General features: G+C 42.3%; 1 protein-coding gene across 1 annotated transcript in view; it reads left to right on the top strand.

Moving 5' to 3' along the window:
• Positions 1-20,877, top strand: part of GABRG1 (gamma-aminobutyric acid type A receptor subunit gamma1) — a 106,550-nt gene that overhangs the window by 68,207 nt on the left and 17,466 nt on the right. The window contains exons 4-8 of the mRNA XM_090035873.1: positions 9,893-10,113; positions 14,135-14,217; positions 15,560-15,697; positions 15,800-15,952; positions 18,758-18,966. Of these exons, the coding sequence (XP_089891999.1) occupies positions 9,893-10,113; positions 14,135-14,217; positions 15,560-15,697; positions 15,800-15,952; positions 18,758-18,966 (804 nt within the window). The remainder of the gene's footprint in view (positions 1-9,892; positions 10,114-14,134; positions 14,218-15,559; positions 15,698-15,799; positions 15,953-18,757; positions 18,967-20,877) is intronic.

Raw genomic sequence — 20,877 nt, 5'->3', positions numbered from 1 at the left:
GCCTTTTGCAGTTCATCTCTGGGCATCTCATCCACAGACATGTTTAGGTGCCAACAGAACCATACCTAGACTCCCAGTGGCCACAGGCCAACTTTTAGTATCGGGCCCCCTTTGCCAGAGATGATGATGATAATAATCAGACAATGGAAAAAAATACCATTTTTCAGGCCCACTTTCTGTCCAGGTCCCAGGTGGCTGCCCAGTTCGCTCATGCCTGTATCCAGCCCTGGCTGCCAACCCTGGGCATGTGACTTGGATCTGCTTCTCTGATCCATACCTGTTACTTTCTATCCAAAGTAAAATCTTGGCCTATCTTTCTGGCAGTTCCTTATAGCTGTTTCACTGTCAGCTAAAGCTCAGCAGGCTGAAATAAAGCTCTTAATGTTTTGCTACGAGCTTGCCCTTTTACAGTCACTGTGTGTAACATAACTGTCTTAAAGACAGCCTGGATCTGAAGACCAAGAGAAAATTTAAATATTGTCAATTCTTATTGTATAAAATCTCAATAGCTTCTCTTATCTGTTCATCCAAGTGAAACTTTTATATAGATTCTTATAATCTCAAATCATAATTAGTTCAATGACCTTTTCTCTGAACTTAACAAATACAACCTTTCCCTACTCCTGAGCATTCAGTGGCATGGCAAAGATATGTTTTGTAGCCCAGTTCTGTGACTGTCACCCTTTCTTTGCATTGTTCCATAGGGTCTCCCTTCTCTGTTGCATCAGATATAAGCTATTTGTCTTCACTTCCAGGGCCCTTCCGAGGAAATTCCACCTCCCCTACCTATCATCCCTCATTCAGCATCAAGAGGTTGACTTTTGCCTTTCATTAGACCATGGTTTTGGATTCCATTCTTCCCATGTGTTCATTTTTCAGACACCTTTTATGCTTTTTCCCATGTTCCTGCTTGCACTTGAGAGAAATCTCAGTTTTTCTTTCTTATCAAATCCTTTTTTAAAACTTCCTGTGGCTCAAAAAAAGCTTGTCCACAATTAAAATGATGTCCCACTGCTGCTCATCATGATGTCTCCATTGTCTCCATTGTTGCCTAATATTGTCTCCATTGTTGCCTTTTTATCATTCTTATCACAGCATTGGGACCAGAAGTCATATTCACCAGTCATCACTACCTGGACCTTGTTTCCCTGTTCTTATACATGCAGGTGTATGAATGTTCTACTCAATGTGGTGTCGTGTTGGCCACTGCATTGCCTGGGGTCCACCAAAACTGTTTTTTTACATATCTTATTATTGAACATTCTTTAAAATGTCCCAAATATGTCTATCTCTTTTCCCCTAGTGATGGAAGTGAGATTTACTGATCCATAGCTTCCCAGATCACTGCTGAAGATGGGTGTTATGTTGGTAATCCACCAGTCCTGTGGCACGGAGGCCATTTGTAATGATAGATTGCATACTATTGCCAGCAGGTCTGCAATTTCACATCTGAGTTCCCTCAGAACTCTTGCATGGATGCCATCCAGTCCCAGCAACTTATTAATGTTTAATTTATTGATTTGTTCTAAAACGTCTTCTATTGTCATGTCAATGTGATCCAACTCTTCAGACTTTAAAAATAACCTGGCAAAGAGAGCAGCCACATTTTAGAAATTTTGTTAGTGCATTGATACATCAAAGATTGCTAAATATTTTAATATTTAAAAGCTCTTGCTTGACATCCAGAGGTAGAGGGAGAGGAGGGGAGATTACTGAACACTTACTGGAAGCACTTTGGCAAGATGATGGTAAATCAGCAAAAGGTCGGTTGCTTTATTCTGTTAATTCTTGCCTGTTAAAATAGCATGCTGTCATCATTTTTGATCTTCTAGACTTCGTATCCTCATACTAAGCTGAGTCTCTGAAATTGAAATGGGCAGAACATTCAGGGTTTTCTTTAATTTCTCTGAGAAGAGAGGGAAAACTCTTCTAATTTTCTTGCAGTCTTTTTCTGAAAACTCTTTTTTCCAGTCGAAGGATTAGAACAGATATGTAGGAAGAACTGGTCAACAATTACAGGAAACAAAAAAAATTAAAAATGCTGAAGCAAATATACTGAGTTTTATTATACTTGAGACATACATGTTCATGTCTAAAGTGAAAGCAAGAAGTAAAACAGGAGTCAAAGACCTTTATTGTATCCATTGTTGCAAAAATCTTATGTTTTTTTGAACTATTATAAATTAACATCAAAGAATAACCCACAATACGAGAATGGTGATACAAGGTGCTATTTTAGAAAAACCTGAGGGGAAAAGAGTAATTTTAATTGCAATTTCATATTTTGATGGAAGCTATAGAATTTGGTAGGAAGTCTGGAAGAAGAGACTCATCAGCAAAGCTAACTGCACTTTATCATGCATCAGCAGATACATGACAAACAGAATCAAAGAGGTGATACTTTCCCTCTATTGGGCTCTGGTCAGACCGCAGTTGGAATACTGCATCCAGTTTTGGGTGCCACACTTCAAGAGGGACGTGGATAACCTGGAGAGGGTCCAGAGAAGGGCCACTCATATGGTTAAGGGCTTGCAGGCCAAGCCCTGCAAGGAGAGACTAGGGCACCTGGACATCTTCAGCTTCCACAAGAGAAGGTTGAGAGGTGACCTTGTGGCTGCCTATAAATTCATCTTGGGGGTGCAGAAGGGAATTGGTGAGGCTCTACTCACCAAAGCGCCCCTGGGGGTTACAAGAAATAATGGCCATAAGCTAGCAGAGAGCAGATTTAGACTGGACATTAGGAGGAACATCTTCAGTTAGAGTGGCTGAAATCTGGAATGGGCTCCCAAGGGAGGTGGTGCTGTCCCCTACCCTGAAGGTCTTCAAGAGGAGGTTAGATAGGCATCTGGCTGGGTTCATCTGAACCCAGCACTCTTTCCTGCCTATGCAGGGGGTTGGACTCGATGATCTATTTAGGTCCCTTCTGACCCTAACATCTATGGAAGAGATGGGATAAAAAGATTCTGAATCTGTTCAGAAAGTGTGAACTTTACCTTGCTGCAGTGGGGTTTTGAGACCTTTTGTGAAAGTAGGCTGGGAGGGAGTTACTCCTTTGGATACTTGTTCATCATCAGCAGGAATCCTGGTTTTCTCTGATAAAAAAAATTCAAATTCTCTGAAAATCTGCGATAAAAAAATTAAAGCTCCCCCCACCCCTGGTGCTGCTTGTGCCCCGCACTCCCCCCCACAGTCTCAGCAGCCCTCCTGATGCCCCTTGCAAGAGCCCCTCAGACTCACAGACATGCAGACACAGACACTGGCACCCACCCCATCAGGTAAGTGTGTGTGGGGGGGAAAGGGCAGGAAAGGGAAGGTGCTGGGGGGTAGATCATGAAGGGGGGGAGTGTGACCCTGTGCCCACTCCGAGGCAGGGCCCAAGGGGTGAGGGCAGGGGTGCCACTCTGTGGGCCACACACATGCCAGCCAGCCTGACAGGAGGTTCGCACACAGAGGCCACCACCGCAACTCTGCCACTGAACCCTGCGCTACCATTCCATGGCTACCTGCATGGCTTTATGGGCAAGTGGTGCAGGGTGGGGCAGCAGCAGTGCAGTGGCAGCCACTGTGTGTGGGCCACATATGTGCCATCTAGATGGGGGTGAAATGGGGGGCTTGCATGCAGTGTCATGCCATGCAACTGGCTGCACAGCTCCGCAGCGGTGTGGGGTGGTGGCAGCCACATGCAGGGTGCGGGGGCTTTGAGGGCAAGTGCTGCCATCACGGAGCCATGCCCTTCACCCCTGGAACCTAGGGGTAAGTGGGGCTTGGGGGATGTGGGGTAGGGCTGGTGAAGAAGGTTAGGGGCTGAGGGAATGAGGGATGCTTACAGCCCCAGGCAGCACACCACAGCTGGAAGCAGGGTCATGGGGTGAGGGCAGGGGTGTCCCTCTTCGGGGGCTTTGTGGGCAAGTGATGTGGGGTGTGGTGGGGTGGTGCCTGCCATGTGCGGGCAGCAGAGGGGTAGAGGGAGGCATGTGGCTGGAGCACACGGTGCTGCTGCTTACCTGGAGGCCTGTGAATGCAGTGATGGCTGCTGCCTACAAAGCCCCCCCACTGCCACCACAGAGCTGTGTGGCCGGCCACCAGGTGGCAGCAGTAGCATGGTGGTGGTTGGGCAGCACTCAGCCATCCCCACCAGCACCCTGTGCTGTGCTGCTGCTGCCAGCCATACAGCTCTGAGCATGGATCTGCGGCGGCAGCAGGAGATTTTGTACACAGCGGCAGTCACCACTGGCATGGGCGGCTGCTGCCACTTACCTGTGGGGCCGCCTGTGCCAGCAGTGACTGCTGCTGCATACAAAACCTCCTTCTGCTGCTGTGGAGCCATGCCTGGAGCTCTGTGGCCGGTGGCAGTGGTGCGGCATGGGGTAGTGGTGGGGATAGGAGTGGCTGCGTACTGCCCAGCCACCACCGTGCTGTGCCGTGCCACTGCCAGTGGCTGCACAGCTCCAGGCACAGCTCCACAGCAGAATCAGGAGGTTTTGTATGCAGCAGTTATCACAGCCATCACAGGCCTCCAGATAAGTGGCAGTGCCATGTGTGAGCCCAAGCCCCCGCTCCCCCTACACCCCTATTCCTCACTATACCTGCAGAACTGGCCATGAAATTGTGCCACCGTTCCATGCCGGTGTTGCCAGCACAAGGTGCCCGAGGGAGGCAACAATTGGGTTCGTTGCCCGGTGTGCGTCGTGCCAAATAAACACACTGGGGGAGAAGCAGACAAAGTTTATTTGACCTCAAGTAAAAGGCACAGGGAGACTGTATAGTCTCAAATCCTGCCCACCTAACCCTGCAACAGCGAGATCTTTATACCCCGGTCAGTTTCACTGTCAGTGATTCTCCACCAGCTGGCCCCCCTCTTTCTCCCTTTCCCTCCTCCCCTCTCTCTCTGAGCGGTGCCCTTGCATTCCACAGATAACAGTTTTAGCTCGCCTGCTTTCCAGAAGGACAGGAGATTGCAGGCGCCAAAGAAAGGGTTACAAAGGTTGGGCAAAGGGGGGGCTTTGGCTCGTCTGAGCCTGGAGCAGAAGGACTTCCTCGACACTCGTGGTCTTCCATCCCTCTGAGTTACCCAGGGTTATGCCCAGTGACACCAACACCGGCCTCCCTCTCCCCCTCCCCTGGGCAGGCAGCTGGGCAGCATGCATGTGGCCCACACATGGCAGGCACCACCACACTGCGCCCTGCATTTCTTGCCCGCAAAGGCCCCCACAGAGGGGCACCCCTGCCCTCACCCCTGGCCCTGCTCCCAGCTGTGGTGTGCTGCCTGGGGCTGGCAGCACCTGCCACTCCCTCAGCCCCCAACCATCTTCCCCAGCCCTGCCCCAAGCCCCACTTATCTCCCTGCTCCAGGGGCAAAGGGCAAGTGTGAGCCTGAGCCCAGCCTTGGCTGCCTCAGAGGCTCAGGCCCCGCCCTCCCTTTCCCCCTCCGGCCAGGGCTGGGAGTTTCCTGCTCTTTTTGCAGTCAGCTCTAGCAGGCTGGAACAGTGCCAGCCTGAAAGAGCTCTTTCTAAAAGCGGAGAATCTGTGGATTTCTCTGCTAAAAAGGAAATCTGCGTTTTCTCCGCTTAAAAACAGGGAATCCGTGGTTTTCTCCATTTTCCCGTGGGAAACAGAAAATCCGGATCTCCAATCATCAGTACCCACATGGATCAATTCTTTGGCTACAAGAAAATCATTTAGATACATTTAGTTTTTGTTTGTTTGATTTTACTTGCCCATTGGTGTCATTGTTCCCTCTCAGCATGCTAAAAGGCAACTTGATTTCAATCATGATGGCTGTTCTTACCTCTGAATCTATTTTGTTCTATAGGCAATTGTTGGTTTACAGTCTCTGCAGTGACCTTTGTAGGACTACATTTATGTTCAGTATTAACTTCACAGAGTAAGGTCTGCTTCCTTTTGTTATAGCTTTTGACAAAAAATCATGTTGGAAAAATGCATCGTGTCTGACTGAGTTTGAATGCTGACTGTATGTATTCTTCTTCACTTACCAGATGGACATGCAATGAATTCTGGGAATTCTGATCAAGTAGCATATAGTGACTGGCTTTGTATTTATTGAAACAAGCTCCCCTTATAATTTACTGACTTTCATTCAGATTACTCCTCTAAGTGCAAAGAGCCTGGAGTTTGGCTCCCTTTTGTTGTTGTTCATCATTATTTTCCATATTTTCACCATTTTGAATTTCTTATGGTATTTAGTAACTGAAAAGAAATGGAGAAAAATAAAATGCACTGAAAATAGTTAGGCAGGCTCTTTGTACAAACAGTGGAAAAGCAGGGTTCTAAAAAGGTCAGTAATTCTAATCAAATGCCAAATATGCACTAACATGTTTCATGGTCATTGAACCTAGGGTATAATTTGAAGCTAAATATGAATGAGCATGAATTTTGTTATAGCTGTGACTAATGTGTCAATAGATTAAAGTCCTTTTTAGTCTGCATGTTTATTTTATCATTTTGTTTCATTTGAAAGGGAAAGCAGTAAACCAATTTGTATATTAACTCAGTAGCACTGCAAGACAAGAAGTTATATAAAAGAGCAATTAAAGAAGTAATAGAATTGTTAAGTGCAACATTTTGTACCAAAATGAGAGAAATAAAATGATCATCGAGAGAGATGCATTGTGGTAAAAGAACATTTTGTAAATCAAATTATTGTTATACTGGCTAAATACTTGTCTACACAAAGTCTGGCTTTCATTCCCTTAAGTGGGAGACAAGATACTGGAGAACTCTTATTCAGGTGTGATGATTCCTATACTCAGAAAAGCTTAGGAATCCAGGATTCTTTTGCTTGTAGTTAAATGCCAGTCCCTTGAGAATATGGGCATTCTAACAAGCCAGAGAGTTTCTCCTTGTGGAATTCATGAATGCATTAGTATTTGTGCAGATTACAGGCCAGTGCCATGGATCAGTTATTTTGTGGTGTCCTTTCTTTCAACCCTTTCTAAGCTTACGCCTCCCTTTCACAGTTCTGCACCCAAGAACTTCTGGAAAGTCTGTTTCCATTTGAACCAAAAGAGTCCCATGAGACGATAATGTATCTTGAGGATGTATGCATTGTTCTCAACAATAAAAAGGCTCACCATGACCTTAAGGAAAAATAAGAATCCTGTGGAAGTGGCAAGGGAAGGAGAAGAGCCACAGATAGAAGACCTTCTTTCTACATGACTTTGTGGGAAGAAGGTTGTGATTTGCCCTTTTTGTGTATTCAGTCACAACTAACTGTTGGCTTCATGAACTGACTACTTTTTACTTTTGTAAGTGTTGCAATAGCAATACAGTTTTAGAAAGGAAAACTGCGTTCCATCTCTTTGTTCAGCTTCAGGTAATCTTTTGCGACCCATTGAACCCACTGTGCCTTATGTAGTTATTCAAAGTACTGCAAAGAGGGTGTCAAATGCTACCATTCTTATTTTGAAGCACTGAGGAGAATGGGAGAAAGTACATGGTAATGGATAATCAAACCCTGGGTTTCCACAGGTGTCTTGAAGGCAGTATTAAAGATGATGACGTTCCTCAGTATAACTGAAGATCTGATTTGGCATGCAGAACTTCCATTGTTGGGGATAATGGCCGCAGAGAAAAGAAACTAGATTCTTAGAGCCTGTCTACGCTGCTTCAGGCCTGCACTAGAAAAAGCCAAAGTGAAGCATGCCCATTCTATGCTTTCTACCTACCCAAACTGATTTAACATGGCTGTCTTTGACCCATACCCAATGAAGCACTATAAACTGTGGTAAGAAAGTGAGCTTAGTGGTGCTAAGATGACATGCCAACAAAGTAGCTTATATTAGTTCTGAGAGGTGCACTCAAACAGCAAGGGAGGCATGTAGTGTGTCCCATAACGATCCTGGGACAGTATAGGCATGCTTCTGTTATATCTTAATTGCAGACTGCATGGTACAGTGAAGATCCTACCAAAATACCATAAAGCAAGTTAAACTGGGTCCAATGAGTAGCTTAGTTACAGCAGCACAAGGTAAATAAGCTCTGCTGAGTTCAATGGTATGGCAGTTGAGTTGCTTCCTATATAGAAGCTAGTCTGTTTTAAGCTCACTCAGTATCTCCATACTAGTCTGCAGTCTCCAGGACAGATGGGCCTTAGAGTCATATACATCAGGTGAGTTTGTAGAGTGGACAATATGTAGAAGCCCACAATGCATATTGGCAGAGTCACTTTTCAGAGCTGGAATACTTTTCAAATTGTAATGGTATTTAAAGTGTTTCCAGCTGTTGACAAAACTGTGGAAATGACTGGCTTATCTCATGTCAGATGCTATACAAAGCTACACCTCACCAGGAGCAGATGGCAAAAAGGAAGAGTGATACAAAGTAATAAATCCTTCCCTTGCTTCAGAGATGAAGTGATATGCTACTAGGGCTATGTGAAGCTTTGGTCACTGATTTGATTTAGCCTGATTTTAGTGGCCAAAACTCCAAACCCAAATTGAATCAGGAGCCCCTTTAATATCTCCAAATTGAATCAGAACCCTGTGAATCGATTTGGAGAGATTCAGAAAGATCCAACGATTCGGACATAGACACAGTTTTAAATGTTTTTTCTACATAGCTCAAGGTACCAGGTGGCTCGTGAATGCTGAGATGGCGGGGTGGATGAAGTGTCCCACAGGAGCATGGGGCAAGGGGGTCCCCAGCGTACTCGGCAGCAGACCCGGAAGTGGACAAGAAGCACTTCCAATCCACTTCTGGGTCTGCCAGGGAGTGCGCTGGGCCCCCTCCCATGCCTCCTGGGTCTGGGGGGGCACCCAGTGTCACCCTGCAGGCAATTGTCCAGCTGGGCAGGGGGTGGTGGGGCCCCTCGGCATGCTTGGTAGTGGACCTGGAAGTAGACTGGAAGTACTTCCAGTCCATTTCTGGGTTCACCGCCAAACACGTGGGGGGCCCCCCATGCTCATGCAGGATGCTTCATCTGCCCCAGTATTGCAGTATTCATGAGCCACACCTGGTTCCCCAAGGTATGTAGAAAAAAACATTTAAAGCTGTGTCTGTGGCTGAATTGCTGATTCTCTGAATCCGCATTGAATCTTCAGACTCGGATTCGGCTGAATTGAATAGGGACAGTGATCTGAATCAACGAATCAAATCACTGTCCCCAGTTCAGGCCAAATCTGAATCCAAATCAAATACGTCCCATTTTGCCCACTGCTAAAGCTACCTCTATACCACCTCAACTCTACAAGCATGCAGGTGAGGGAAAATGGATAGGGAATTCTCTACTTGCACAGATTTCTTCACCTGCATGTGAGAGTGATATGAGCAGGCCACTCAGGGAATTAAGGTAGTCCCGTATCTCCTTATTTTTTTGTATCTGAGTGCTTCAGAAATGGTGAGAATTGCTTTCCTGGTAGGTGAGTAGTCACACTGAATATGCTGCTAATTTGTATTTCTCAGACAAACTCACAGCATTTTCTTTAATATTTGGTGCATTAACAATTAGCTGCAAATTTACAATTTATAGATTGAAGATTGATGCCATGTATGACAGTGTGCCTCGGCTGTGAAGTCAAAAATCAACTATGTCTATGTTGTGAGTCTTCAGAGTGCTTTCTTATGTCTAGAAGCCTCTGGCCTCAGGAGCTTTCTCAGCCAGTTGGGTTTTTAGAGATGCAGGGATGCTTTATTCGTATCTCCTGTTCCTCATCTTCTCCAGTTATGTCCAAGGCAGAGAAGGGTGGTGCAGGAGCTGTTGTAAGGCTCATGATCACTGCAAGCTTCCTCCACAGAGTTAAGCCAACTGTTTGGCTGTGGTGTCCCACTCAGGAGTATGTAGCAAAATGGAGGAGCTGATTAAGCTGTTACTGAAAAATACTTGGAATATAGGCTTGGGCAATCTCTATAGATATGATTGTTTCTTTCTTTTTAGGAATACACTATAGATATAATTTTTGCCCAAACTTGGTATGACAGTCGTCTAAAATTTAACAGTTCAATGAAAGTACTTATGCTTAATAGCAATATGGTTGGAAAAATATGGATTCCAGATACATTCTTCCGGAACTCAAGAAAATCTGATGCTCATTGGATCACAACTCCAAACCGTTTGCTTCGAATCTGGAATGATGGGCGAATATTATATACTCTGAGGTATGTGCATGGATATAAAAAATATAGCTCTTTCCTAATATTTTCACTATTATATTCTTCAATCTATTAAACTAGTAATTTTACTTCTTTAAAAATACAAGTGTCAGGCATAAATGAAAGACTACTACAAAGTAAAATGTTGTGCCCAGGCAGGGATAGTTTTATAGTCCACAATAATTTCCAGGTCTTTTTGTTTCTGAGTTACAAAAGTTAGAAACAAAGGTGTAGAAGAAAAACATTGCAACTTAGTGAAGTAGAACATTAAATAAATACTGCTGTAATGTACTACCAAATAGAAAAGCAGAGAAACTAAATCTGAACAAGTGGCAAATACGTTTTTAAGGTACAGGAAGTAAGTAAAGATAAATAAGGTTATTTAATGTAATTTATGAAGCAGGTAGGATAGCTGTGTTCCGCTTTTGAAGTGTCACGAATCCAACTGTATGCTACACAGCAGACTTACTGAACAAAACTGAACTCTTACATTTGTCTTGTAGCTATTTTCCACAAAATTAAGTACACTGAAACAAAGCACTCAGATAAAACATTAGAAGTCGTAAGTACTTTGATTAAACAAGCAGGGACCAGAAGAGGAGGGAAGGGGCACTCCCAGAGCTCTGGGAACATGGGGAGGTGGTGAGGGCCAGCTCCCACACAAATTAGTGGACCCAGGGAGGACCTTCATGCCACCAAACTGGATTGTCAAGTCAAGTCAAGTCCTCTCCTCTGCTGTGAGCTTTGGGTGGGGGTTTGTTTAAGTAAGTAGCCTGTTATCTCCATCCAGCCCACTTCTGCACCTGCGAACCAATAGTTAATTGCTTACTTGATGAGTCATTAAGCCACCCATTTTTTTTCTCTTTAACCTCTCTGCCCTCTGTCCCTCCATCTCTCTTTCTTCACTGCCCAGTAATGGGGTAAGGGTTCCCTGTTATAAAAAGATTTCCATTGGTCTGTGAGTGTGAGGTGAAATTGGTGTTTATTGATGTTTATCAATGAAAATCAAATCCTGCCAAGTCTATAAATACCGTACTGAACAGTAAATTCTCACAGTTCAGATCCCTTCCAAGTTCACAGTATTATCCCATACAGCTTGTTAGGAAAAAAATATACAGCTTGGGTACTTTTGATAAAATCGCTGGATTTAAAAACAATAAAAATCATGTTTTACAACTGACTCTGTTTTTGCCGTGTTTGGGCTCGGCATGCCTTGGGACTAATATTTATTTGCAAATGTAGGAAATCTTATGCAATAATACTTTGGAAAAATAAGGAACTAAAATTATTAAGAAGAACATAGTTCAGTGTACTTTTCTTAAGAAGTCTTTAAAGCACGCTTATAGAACTCTCAGTAGTTGTTTTTAATTAAATTTACAATACAGAGTTTTCTTCTCAATTGCTAATGTTTAAAATGGTGTTTATTCAGTGATAACATAATACTTTGCCCATCTCTGTTAATGGCTCAAAGCCCCCTGTTCAATTAAGTCTCAGGGTGTCTGTTGCCATTTCTTGTCAATTTGGTTTTACATGAACTAGGGGAGACCACTCATATGAGCTCTCCCAGACTGTTAGGTAGTGTTAATGTATAGCATGAAAAGTGTAATGAACCAGCAGTAAAACAGGAAAATATTGACTGTATACCCAGCACTGTCAATACAATTCATATTTATGGGGGAAAGAGTTTAGCCCAAGGTGGAAGCACATGGAAAAAAGCAGAATTTATGCAACAGTGACTGAAGGAGCAAAACCAGAATATAACAATGTTCCAAGCTGTTAGGCTTCCCAGCACCCCCAGATGGCCTTTCCCATTGGCTCTTAACAGATAGGATTAGCCATTCTTCACACTGACTTTGTTTACAGGCTGATGTTTCTTATTTTACCTGCTCTCATGTTTCTTATTCTTTGTTTAATTTGGATTCTTTTTCATTAAAGTAATTTTTTGTAAGCTAATTATCCAAAGAAAGAAAGTCACAGTATAGAGGGCAGGGAAAATACATTTTATTATTTTTAACTACAACAAAAAAATCAAGTTTTTGGATGCAAAATTTTCCATTTGAAATACAGGGCATTTTACCCCTACAGCATTTCCCGCTGGCATCTAATGCCTGTCTGTTTCTTTCAGTTGTTCAGAACAGATCTCCAGAAAAGTCCCAAAAAAGAGTGTACAGAAAGTAATTGCTTACTTCATAGACCTTTTCTGCACATTACCATGTGCAAAGTAATCTCTTTCATGGGGATATTTAAGCACTGCATTACTCTCAGACATTGGTTTTAGTTGGTTTTTTACTTGTTTTCACCATGCTACCATGGTGGGGAAATTTCTAAATGTGCACATAACACTTCACTAGTTTCTATTGAAAGTTAGTTTGAGCTGGATAGTTCCTGTGTGTCTTTGAAAAGGTTCTCAATGAGGGTGGCATAACATTTTATAAAGGATCTAAGTGATCCAGCAGCCTAAGTTGTATTAAGACCTGAATCTCTCATGAAAATGATTTTTAGGCTGCTGAATCAGTTGCATGTTTTTAACAATTTTACTCATATCTGTTCTTTCTTTAAAAATCCAATCCTACCACTTACATTAGTACTCCTAGTTCATTATGTGGCACTAGTGTTCAAGCTCAGGCCTGTGAAGCTGTGTTATTTGGAGAGTGAGTCTCCCTATAGGTCCAGAAATTTGGTGGCAGGAGGGCGGTGGTAATGTTAATTGCAGGTCCCCTGTTGCCAAATTTCTGGTCCTCTGGAGAGTCACATGGGCCAGATGATTTGGTCTTGCATGCTGGACTGCAGCGGCTGGATCTACCTCCATGGGTGGGTCTAGTACGCAGGGATCAATTACACCAAACTGCACCCACGGACTGACCTCATGCTGGATCAGATCCTCAGACTGACCCTGTGACACTCATCCCAACCACTATTGATCTGTGGGAGTCAGGTCTGCTGAATTCACTCCTGAGTATCCATTTCCTCCAAAGCATACCTTGCTAAAGCAATACTTGCTAATAAAAGCTTTGTGTTGCATTGGTATTTGGAATTGTTGTGTCTCATTCAAATGTAAGGCAAGCCATTTATTAGCAAGTTATCAGGCAGTCTCTTGTACACAAATAGTAAACATTTAAATTCTTGCACACCCTCATTAATAAAGCTGCTGACAGTTAATAGCTGCCTCAAGTTTTCAGGAGCTAATACGTGAGGGTGCAGTGAAGGAAGAAAAGTTCCTCCTCCACCTCTGCTAATGGAGAGTGAGAGCACTTCTTGGCTGGGCTAAGCCATGCTCCTTGGTAATACTTTCCTCCCCTTGCTTGCTGTAGTGATATCTCTTCATAGGGGTGATGCATAGGGAATGCATGGGTGTGCACATGCACCCCCTGAGAGAGCTGGTGCACTCCCTGACAGCCAGTGTTCCCTGCTTGCTTAGGTGATGGGCAGCAAGGGGCATGTGATAGTGCTGGTGTCCCCTCAAAAGTGCTGGCCGGGGAGCGAGGACACCAGGAGAGACAATCCCTGCGGTCCCCCCACAGCCAATCGCACCAACCCAGAAGTGCCAGCAGCGTGCTCAGAAGTGCACTTCTGGGTCAGCATGATTGGCCATAGGGGGAACCCCCCCTCCCAGTCAGTGCAATTGGCTGTGGGGGACCCCCCCAGTCACTCACTGGCTGCTGTGGGGGCAAGTTCTCCCCCGACTCAGGAGGTACCAGTCACCTATGTCTCCTCATTCTGTTTTAATCTGCTTTTACCAGAGAAGACATGAAAGGACTCAAGAGTCAAAACAGTATGCTTCAAATGCTTGCAGGTAGCATTATACATATTAAGATAACTGGATACACACGTCTTCCAACAGTATTTGGTAACAGTTGCCTTTTTTTGGGAAAGGAAAGTATACTGAATGCTTTTGTATACCAGCACATAAATGCCTATTTCTAACATACATTAGTTGGCCAACATTAACTCTTTAGTATCTGCCCCTAAGTGTTAGGATGCTTGAGACAAAATTAACCTGACTCATAAAACTTTTTTTTCTAATTAGGTTGACTATTAATGCTGAATGTTATCTTCAGCTTCATAACTTTCCTATGGATGAACATTCCTGCCCACTGGAGTTTTCAAGCTGTAGGTGGTAAAATATTTTGTTACTTTCTTCCATTTGATTTTAAATGCAGGCACGATAAGTAGACTGCAAAATAGAAAACAATTGCAATTTAAATTTTTATATAGAATTTAAAAAATGAATTGTTTATAGTTTGTCTACTCTTATTTTGACTGAAATAAAATGAAAGATACATGAATGATGCTACATGCAATGTGTTTTGCTGTAACTTTAAAAGGTTAGAGGTAATCGTATTGATTAGAAGCCTGCTGCATACTTCACTGAAGTTAATGCAAGTCTGTCCATAGATTAAGAGGCTCTAGATCAGAGGACAGAATGGGTGACAGAATAGATGTGTATATATATTCACACAGGTACATATGTGTGAATATGAATTTATATTTCTACAAGATGTATCAACTTTTAACTGATTGCATATAGTATATTTAACATTATAAAACAATATTATTCTGCTCATAGCCTTAACATTTATGATTTAAATATTTACTTGTCACAGCTAGTCTCTCTGCCTTTAAAACTAGTTGTATGAATAAGAATTAGTTACTTGCAAAATTAGTCTCTTTAATATACACTATAATAAGCATACAAAATTAATTTGTTCCCAAAGAGAGAAAACATCTAAGCAATTTATTCCCAAATGTACAACTTAATAGGGGGTGAAATCAAACACTAGTGAATCTTCTTAAATTAGTACTGCCACTTTTGATTCTTGCATACCTCTAAGCATGTTTTCAAACCAGCCTTTTAAAAATGGAGTTGTCTTTGTGCAGCTGTGCAAGTTTCAGTGCTGCATTCATCCCACTATGAAATGGGAGGAGCTTCATTGAAATTAAAAGGATTACACAAGCCTAAAGCTGAAGGATCACAGAGTGAATCTGGCCATAAATGCTCTGTCTAAGAATGGAAAGGAAAAGTACATGTCTTGTTAGACAAATTAAGAAATAAAGTGTCTACCACTTTGAAGTTAAATTATTCCTTTTCAATTGTGCCAATGTATTATATTGCATTAACCTTCACATCTCTGACAAGTCATTCCAAATAAAAGGTGGTTTGGTTTGGTTTGGTTTATGTTCAAGAATAGGTATTACAGTTTTTCCTTAAGTCGTATGTTTGCCTTCAAAGTTCTGTATCTGTATAGTTTTGCCTGGTAATACATTTAGTCATGCTTAAAATTGTCAACAGACATTTTGAAGTTAACCTATATGAGGAATCCTTAAGTCTTATGTAACAATTCTTGTCTGACCCAGTTATTCAGTTTATACATATACTGCAGATATCACAAGTAACAAGACTTTTTTGCTGCATACTGTAACTGAATGCCTGATTTGCTATATTTTATTCTAGATGGGTATCCCAGAAATGAAATTGAATACAAATGGAAAAAAACCTCTGTTGAAGTAGCAGATCCCAAATACTGGAGACTGTACCAGTTTGCATTTGTAGGGCTAAGAAATACAACTGAAATTTCCCATACTCTGTCTGGTAAGGTATCAGTTTAAAACAACAACATCAAATACAGATGCAACTGAAAAGAACTTGCAATATCCAATTAGGATTACAATGGGCTTTTATTTTCCCTCATAGGAGAATATATTATCATGAGAATCTTCTTTGATTTGAGCCGACGTATGGGATATTTTACTATTCAAACATACATTCCTTGCATACTCACAGTAGTTCTTTCTTGGGTGTCATTTTGGATTAATAAAGATGCAGTACCTGCAAGGACATCATTGGGTATGTATTTATTTCCAGCCTGATAGGTTCCTTTATTCCCCATGTACAGAAATCTTAAAAGAAAAAGTTAATTGATAAACATTACTGGTTAAAAGCATGTTTATTGGTTAATCCTGTTCCCTTGTACATTTGGACATCTGGCAGCACAGGAGGAACTGGGAAGTCCTGAGACCATCCTAATCCAAACTCTGCACATCTGAAGTTAAGCAAATAAAAGAGTTTTCCCTAGGTATTTTATAGAGGGGTTATTGCAGAAATGACAGCATGACTATGTTTAGGCTCCAATGAGTGTCTTGGAACACAAGGACAAATTAATGAAGGAAGATTCAATCCCAGTTTTGACAGGACGTCTGTCTGAGTCTGTCTTGAATGAAGGCCACTGGGTGATTTGTTCTCTGATTTATTTCTTGGTATTATGGTCTCATTTTCTTTTCTCAGTATACTATAGGTGCAGAAAGGAAAGACCCATTCACATTGTAGTAATTTCTGTCCTCATTCTTCTTTGGAAAATCACCCCAATTTTCGTTATTGAGAAAATTAAGCCCATGTAACGTGAGTGTAAGTAAGAGCAGAATTAAGCTGCATCTCTATGACAGCCATAACGTTATGCTCCTTTCCGTGCCAGGGAGTAGGTAGGAGCCTATGGGCATGTCTATATTGCCTCTGTTTCACCCCAGGAGCAGCTCTAGTAAGTAAATCTTATCCATTAATTCACACACCACTGCATGCCAGCTCAGGAGTGTTAATCAGCATTGCCTCAGCATTGCCTCTGTTCTGTCATTTGGCCATGTGGAGTGGGAGTGAATGGATAGAGATTGCTTCATGCCAGTGCTACAGATTGTGCCTTGAGGTGGTGTAGACATGTCTTATGAATCTAAAAGTGAATACCTTCTTTCACCTTCTAAAAGTGAATAGAAGTTCTGTTTTCAAAGATAGCCTGTCAACATGTTGAAGTTATTTTTATTCTCTTCCAGGGAACTGGCTTATAGAAATTAACATTTTATGTCAGTAGCATAGCACTTGTACATTTTATATACGTTGTTATACGTACTGTAATTCACAAGCTGAAAGGGGGAGGGGCACAAATAAATTGACAGCATTTACTATACCAAAGAAAAACACATTGAGATTATTTGAATGTTTTTTATTAATGAAAGTGATTAATTTGTTCTCTTGTTATACAATTTTGACAAAATTTATATAAAAATAGCCTATATGCCTAATAAATAATTTGAAATGCCTCTTGATATTTAGACTTTCTAAATTACCTTTATCTATTTTTTCTACCTCATGTGGATACAAACTAGAATGCAGCTGTAAATATGGCAGAAGAGGTTTCTACATTGTCAGATGTCTTTTTCCTTGCCCCTTTTCAACTTGTAAAGCCATAGGACAGCTATGCACAAAAACAATCCCTGTCTTCTTGTGACAAAAACAAAGGAGATATTCATTATGACTCTCTTGTCCTCAGTAGAACAGGACTTTGTAAAAGAGAGTGGTGAGGATGCTTTCTCCTTCCCTGTTAGCTGATACAGAGTGGCTGGTGTACTGAGAAAGGCCATTTGTTAATGGATGGAGTTGACTTCTCACCTGTTCTACTTCCCATCTGTATGGAAGAACACTTGTGGAGTCTGTGCCTCTCCAAAGCCCCTTGTTCAGATTCTTAAAGGTAATTGGGCACCTAAAGATGCAGATAGGTGCTTAGTGAGATATTGCACATAACTGAATATGCATATGTAAGAAAATCCAACCAGGTACCTTTTTCAAAAATCTGCCCTAGTCTCGCTAGTGTTACATATGAAAAGGGTGAATGCACATCAGCCTTACTCAGGGCTGTGGCTTAAAAGCCACAGTTCAGCCTTATGTTGTCACAACATGCTTTATGCCATAAAATAACATATATAAATAATAGAAACCCTTAAAGTCTATAAGAATTTAATGTCCAGAGATGTTCAGATCTGAATTTGGAGTGGTATAAACATAGTATTTGAAGCCCAGAATTAATCCTTATAAAGAAGCAAGTATAATAAGAAGTTGTACTCTATTACTGAAGCATGATTTGTTACATAGTATAAATTTGTAGCTACAGAAGTCAGCTCTTTTGAGTGATTAGCTTGTACATCAAAGGCGATGCACTGAGTCCTAGATTGAATGCCTTCTCTATTAATTAGAACATGGTCTGAAAAGTTTAATAATTTTTTAGAGTATGAGATCCAGTAGATCATTGAGAATGATTTCCTGTATATCATAAGCAAGTAAATACCCGTCAGTTACTCTTTGCTGTGTTTTTGAAAACATCTTGCTTTAAAAATTCATTAAGTAATGAAATTTTCCCTAAGTATTTACTTTTGAATATCTGTGTAGGTCCAAGTAATAAACAAGTCAGTTTTATAAAGGTATTATGGTGTATAAAGTAGGAAAAATGTACAGGTCTCTTTGCATTTATTTCTGTAATGTGTATGGAAAACAGGGGATATTTTAATGGAAATGTAGAGTTAGTTGATATTTGCTGACATCAGAGTGAATTAGTTTTAGCTGACTCTACAGGCCACCAACCCAACAATTAAATCTATGAGGAAAGACTTTTATGCTGGCATAAGTCTGTGTTGTCATGTGAACACATACAGAAATGGATGGCTTTGTGTGAGTGGAAGGGTCAGTTTGCCCAGGCCAGATTTTAAGACTGAGGCATATTATGGTGAATACTGATTAAGTTTGGTATTTAAGAGAAGTTTAAATCCTCAGCAAATAAATCAATCTATACAATCACTTGTTGAAACATAACTTCTCTTTCTTTTTGAACAGGCATTACCACAGTATTAACTATGACTACGCTAAGTACTATTGCTAGGAAGTCACTCCCCAAGGTTTCATATGTGACAGCAATGGACCTCTTTGTTTCAGTTTGCTTCATTTTTGTGTTTGCTGCTTTGATGGAGTATGGTACCTTGCATTATTTCACAAACAACAAAAAAGGGAGCAGAGAGAAAGAGAAGTCAAAGCGCAAACCACCAGTAAGTTTAAATAAGCAGTTTTTAAAAATAAAGTGTCATTGTAATGAAATGTTTTTATGAACATGAATTTGAATTTAGGCACATCTAATACCTAGTGGAGTCGAGTTTACATCTTTAAGTCAAAAAGCAGATCAATGTATTTCCCATATTGGCTGCAAAAAAGGCAGCCCAAGGCTCCACAATTGCATTAGGTTGCACCTGTGCAGGGCTAGTAACATTGTGAAGTCCTGCCGCTGATACTGTCTGGGCTCAAGGTCTGTAATAACAAATCCTGACAGGAAATGAGGAGAGTGGAATTGTTGTCAATGGACTGAGGTTATGGAGATTCATTGAACTGGTATTGTCTGAGAACACCTGCAAAGAAAACATTATATCTAACATTTGTTTTAAATCTTAGTATTTGTGAGGAGCATATTCTATGGCCTCATTTCAGGTTGTGTTGTTGTTTCCTCTTCAGTAAGATTAATCTACTGGCATTAAAATGAGGAATTTCTCAGGTGTGAAGGCCCATGCAGATTAGGGGAAGGAAAAATATTTAACTTTTAAAATATTTGTGTTCTAATATATAAAACATAAAGACAACCTGCACCCCAGGGTACTCAAGGAGCTGGCGAGTGTCATAGCCCAGTCCCTGGCACGGGTCTTCGAGAGCTCCTGGTGCTCTGGTGTAGTGCCCGAAGACTGGAAGAAGGCCAATGTGGTGCCGATCTTCAAGAAAGGGAGGAGAGTGGATCCGGCTAACTACAGGCCCATTAGCCTGACTTCTATCCTGGGGAAGATCTTAGAAAAGTTTATTAAGAAGGCCATCCTTGAGGGACTGGCCCAGGCTAACATCCTAAGGGATAGCCAGCACGGGTTTGTTGCAGGTAGGTCTTGTTTGACCAATCTCATTTCCTTCTATGACCAGGTGACCTATCACCTGGACAAGGGAGAAGAGATTGATGTCATATATCTTGACTTCAAAAAAGCTTTTGATCTGGTATCCCGTGATCACCTCTTAGCCAAACTGGCCGGTTGTGGCCTTGGCTCCACCACTATCCGCTGGCTGGGAAATTGGCTTCGTGGTCAGACCCAGAGGGTTGTGATTGATGGCAGTCACTCATCATGGTGCCCTGTAACCAGTGGGGTCCCTCAAGGCTCTGTCCTGGGACCCATACTGTTCAACATCTTCATTAACGATGTGGACATTGGAGTTAGGAGTGGACTGGCCAAGTTCGCCAATGACACCAAACTTTGGGGCAAAACATCCATGCCAGAAGATAGGCGGGTGATCCAGGCTGACCTGGACAAGCTCAGCAAATGGGCAGACGAGAACCTCATGGTGTTTAACACCGAAAAATGCAAGGTTCTCCACCTTGGGAGGAAAAACCTGCAGCACCCGTATAGGCTCGGCAGTGCTACGTTGGTTAGCACTACAGAAGAAAAAGACTTGGGGGTCATCATTGACCACAAGATGAACATGAGCCTGCAATGCGATGCTGCAGCTAGTAAAGCGACCAAAATGCTGGCGTGCATCCATAGATGCTTCTCGAGCAAATCCCGGGACGTCATTCTCCCCTTGTACTCGGCCTTGGTGAGGCTGCAGCTGGAGTACTGCGTTGAGTTTTGGTCTCCACAATTCAAAAAGGATGTGGAGAAGCTTGAGAGAGTCCAGAGGAGAGCCACACGCATGATCAGAGGTCAGGAAAACAGATCTTACGATGACAGGCTGAGAGCCATGGGACTCTTTAGCCTGGAAAAGCGCAGGCTCAGGGGTGATCTGATGGCCACCTATAAGTTTATCAGGGGTGACCACCAGGATCTGGGGGAACGTCTGTTCACCAGAGCGCCCCAAGGGATGACAAGGTCGAACGGTCACAAACTCCTGCAAGACCGTTTCAGGCTGGACATAAGGAAGAATTTCTTTACTGT

This window comes from Crocodylus siamensis, chromosome 2, assembly GCF_052110815.1.
Source record: "Crocodylus siamensis isolate JL-2025a chromosome 2, ASM5211081v1, whole genome shotgun sequence".
In the NCBI taxonomy this organism is placed as follows: Eukaryota; Metazoa; Chordata; order Crocodylia; family Crocodylidae; genus Crocodylus; species Crocodylus siamensis.
Note: the sequence above shows the minus strand (reverse complement) of the source record. Positions and strands in the feature narration are given on the sequence as shown.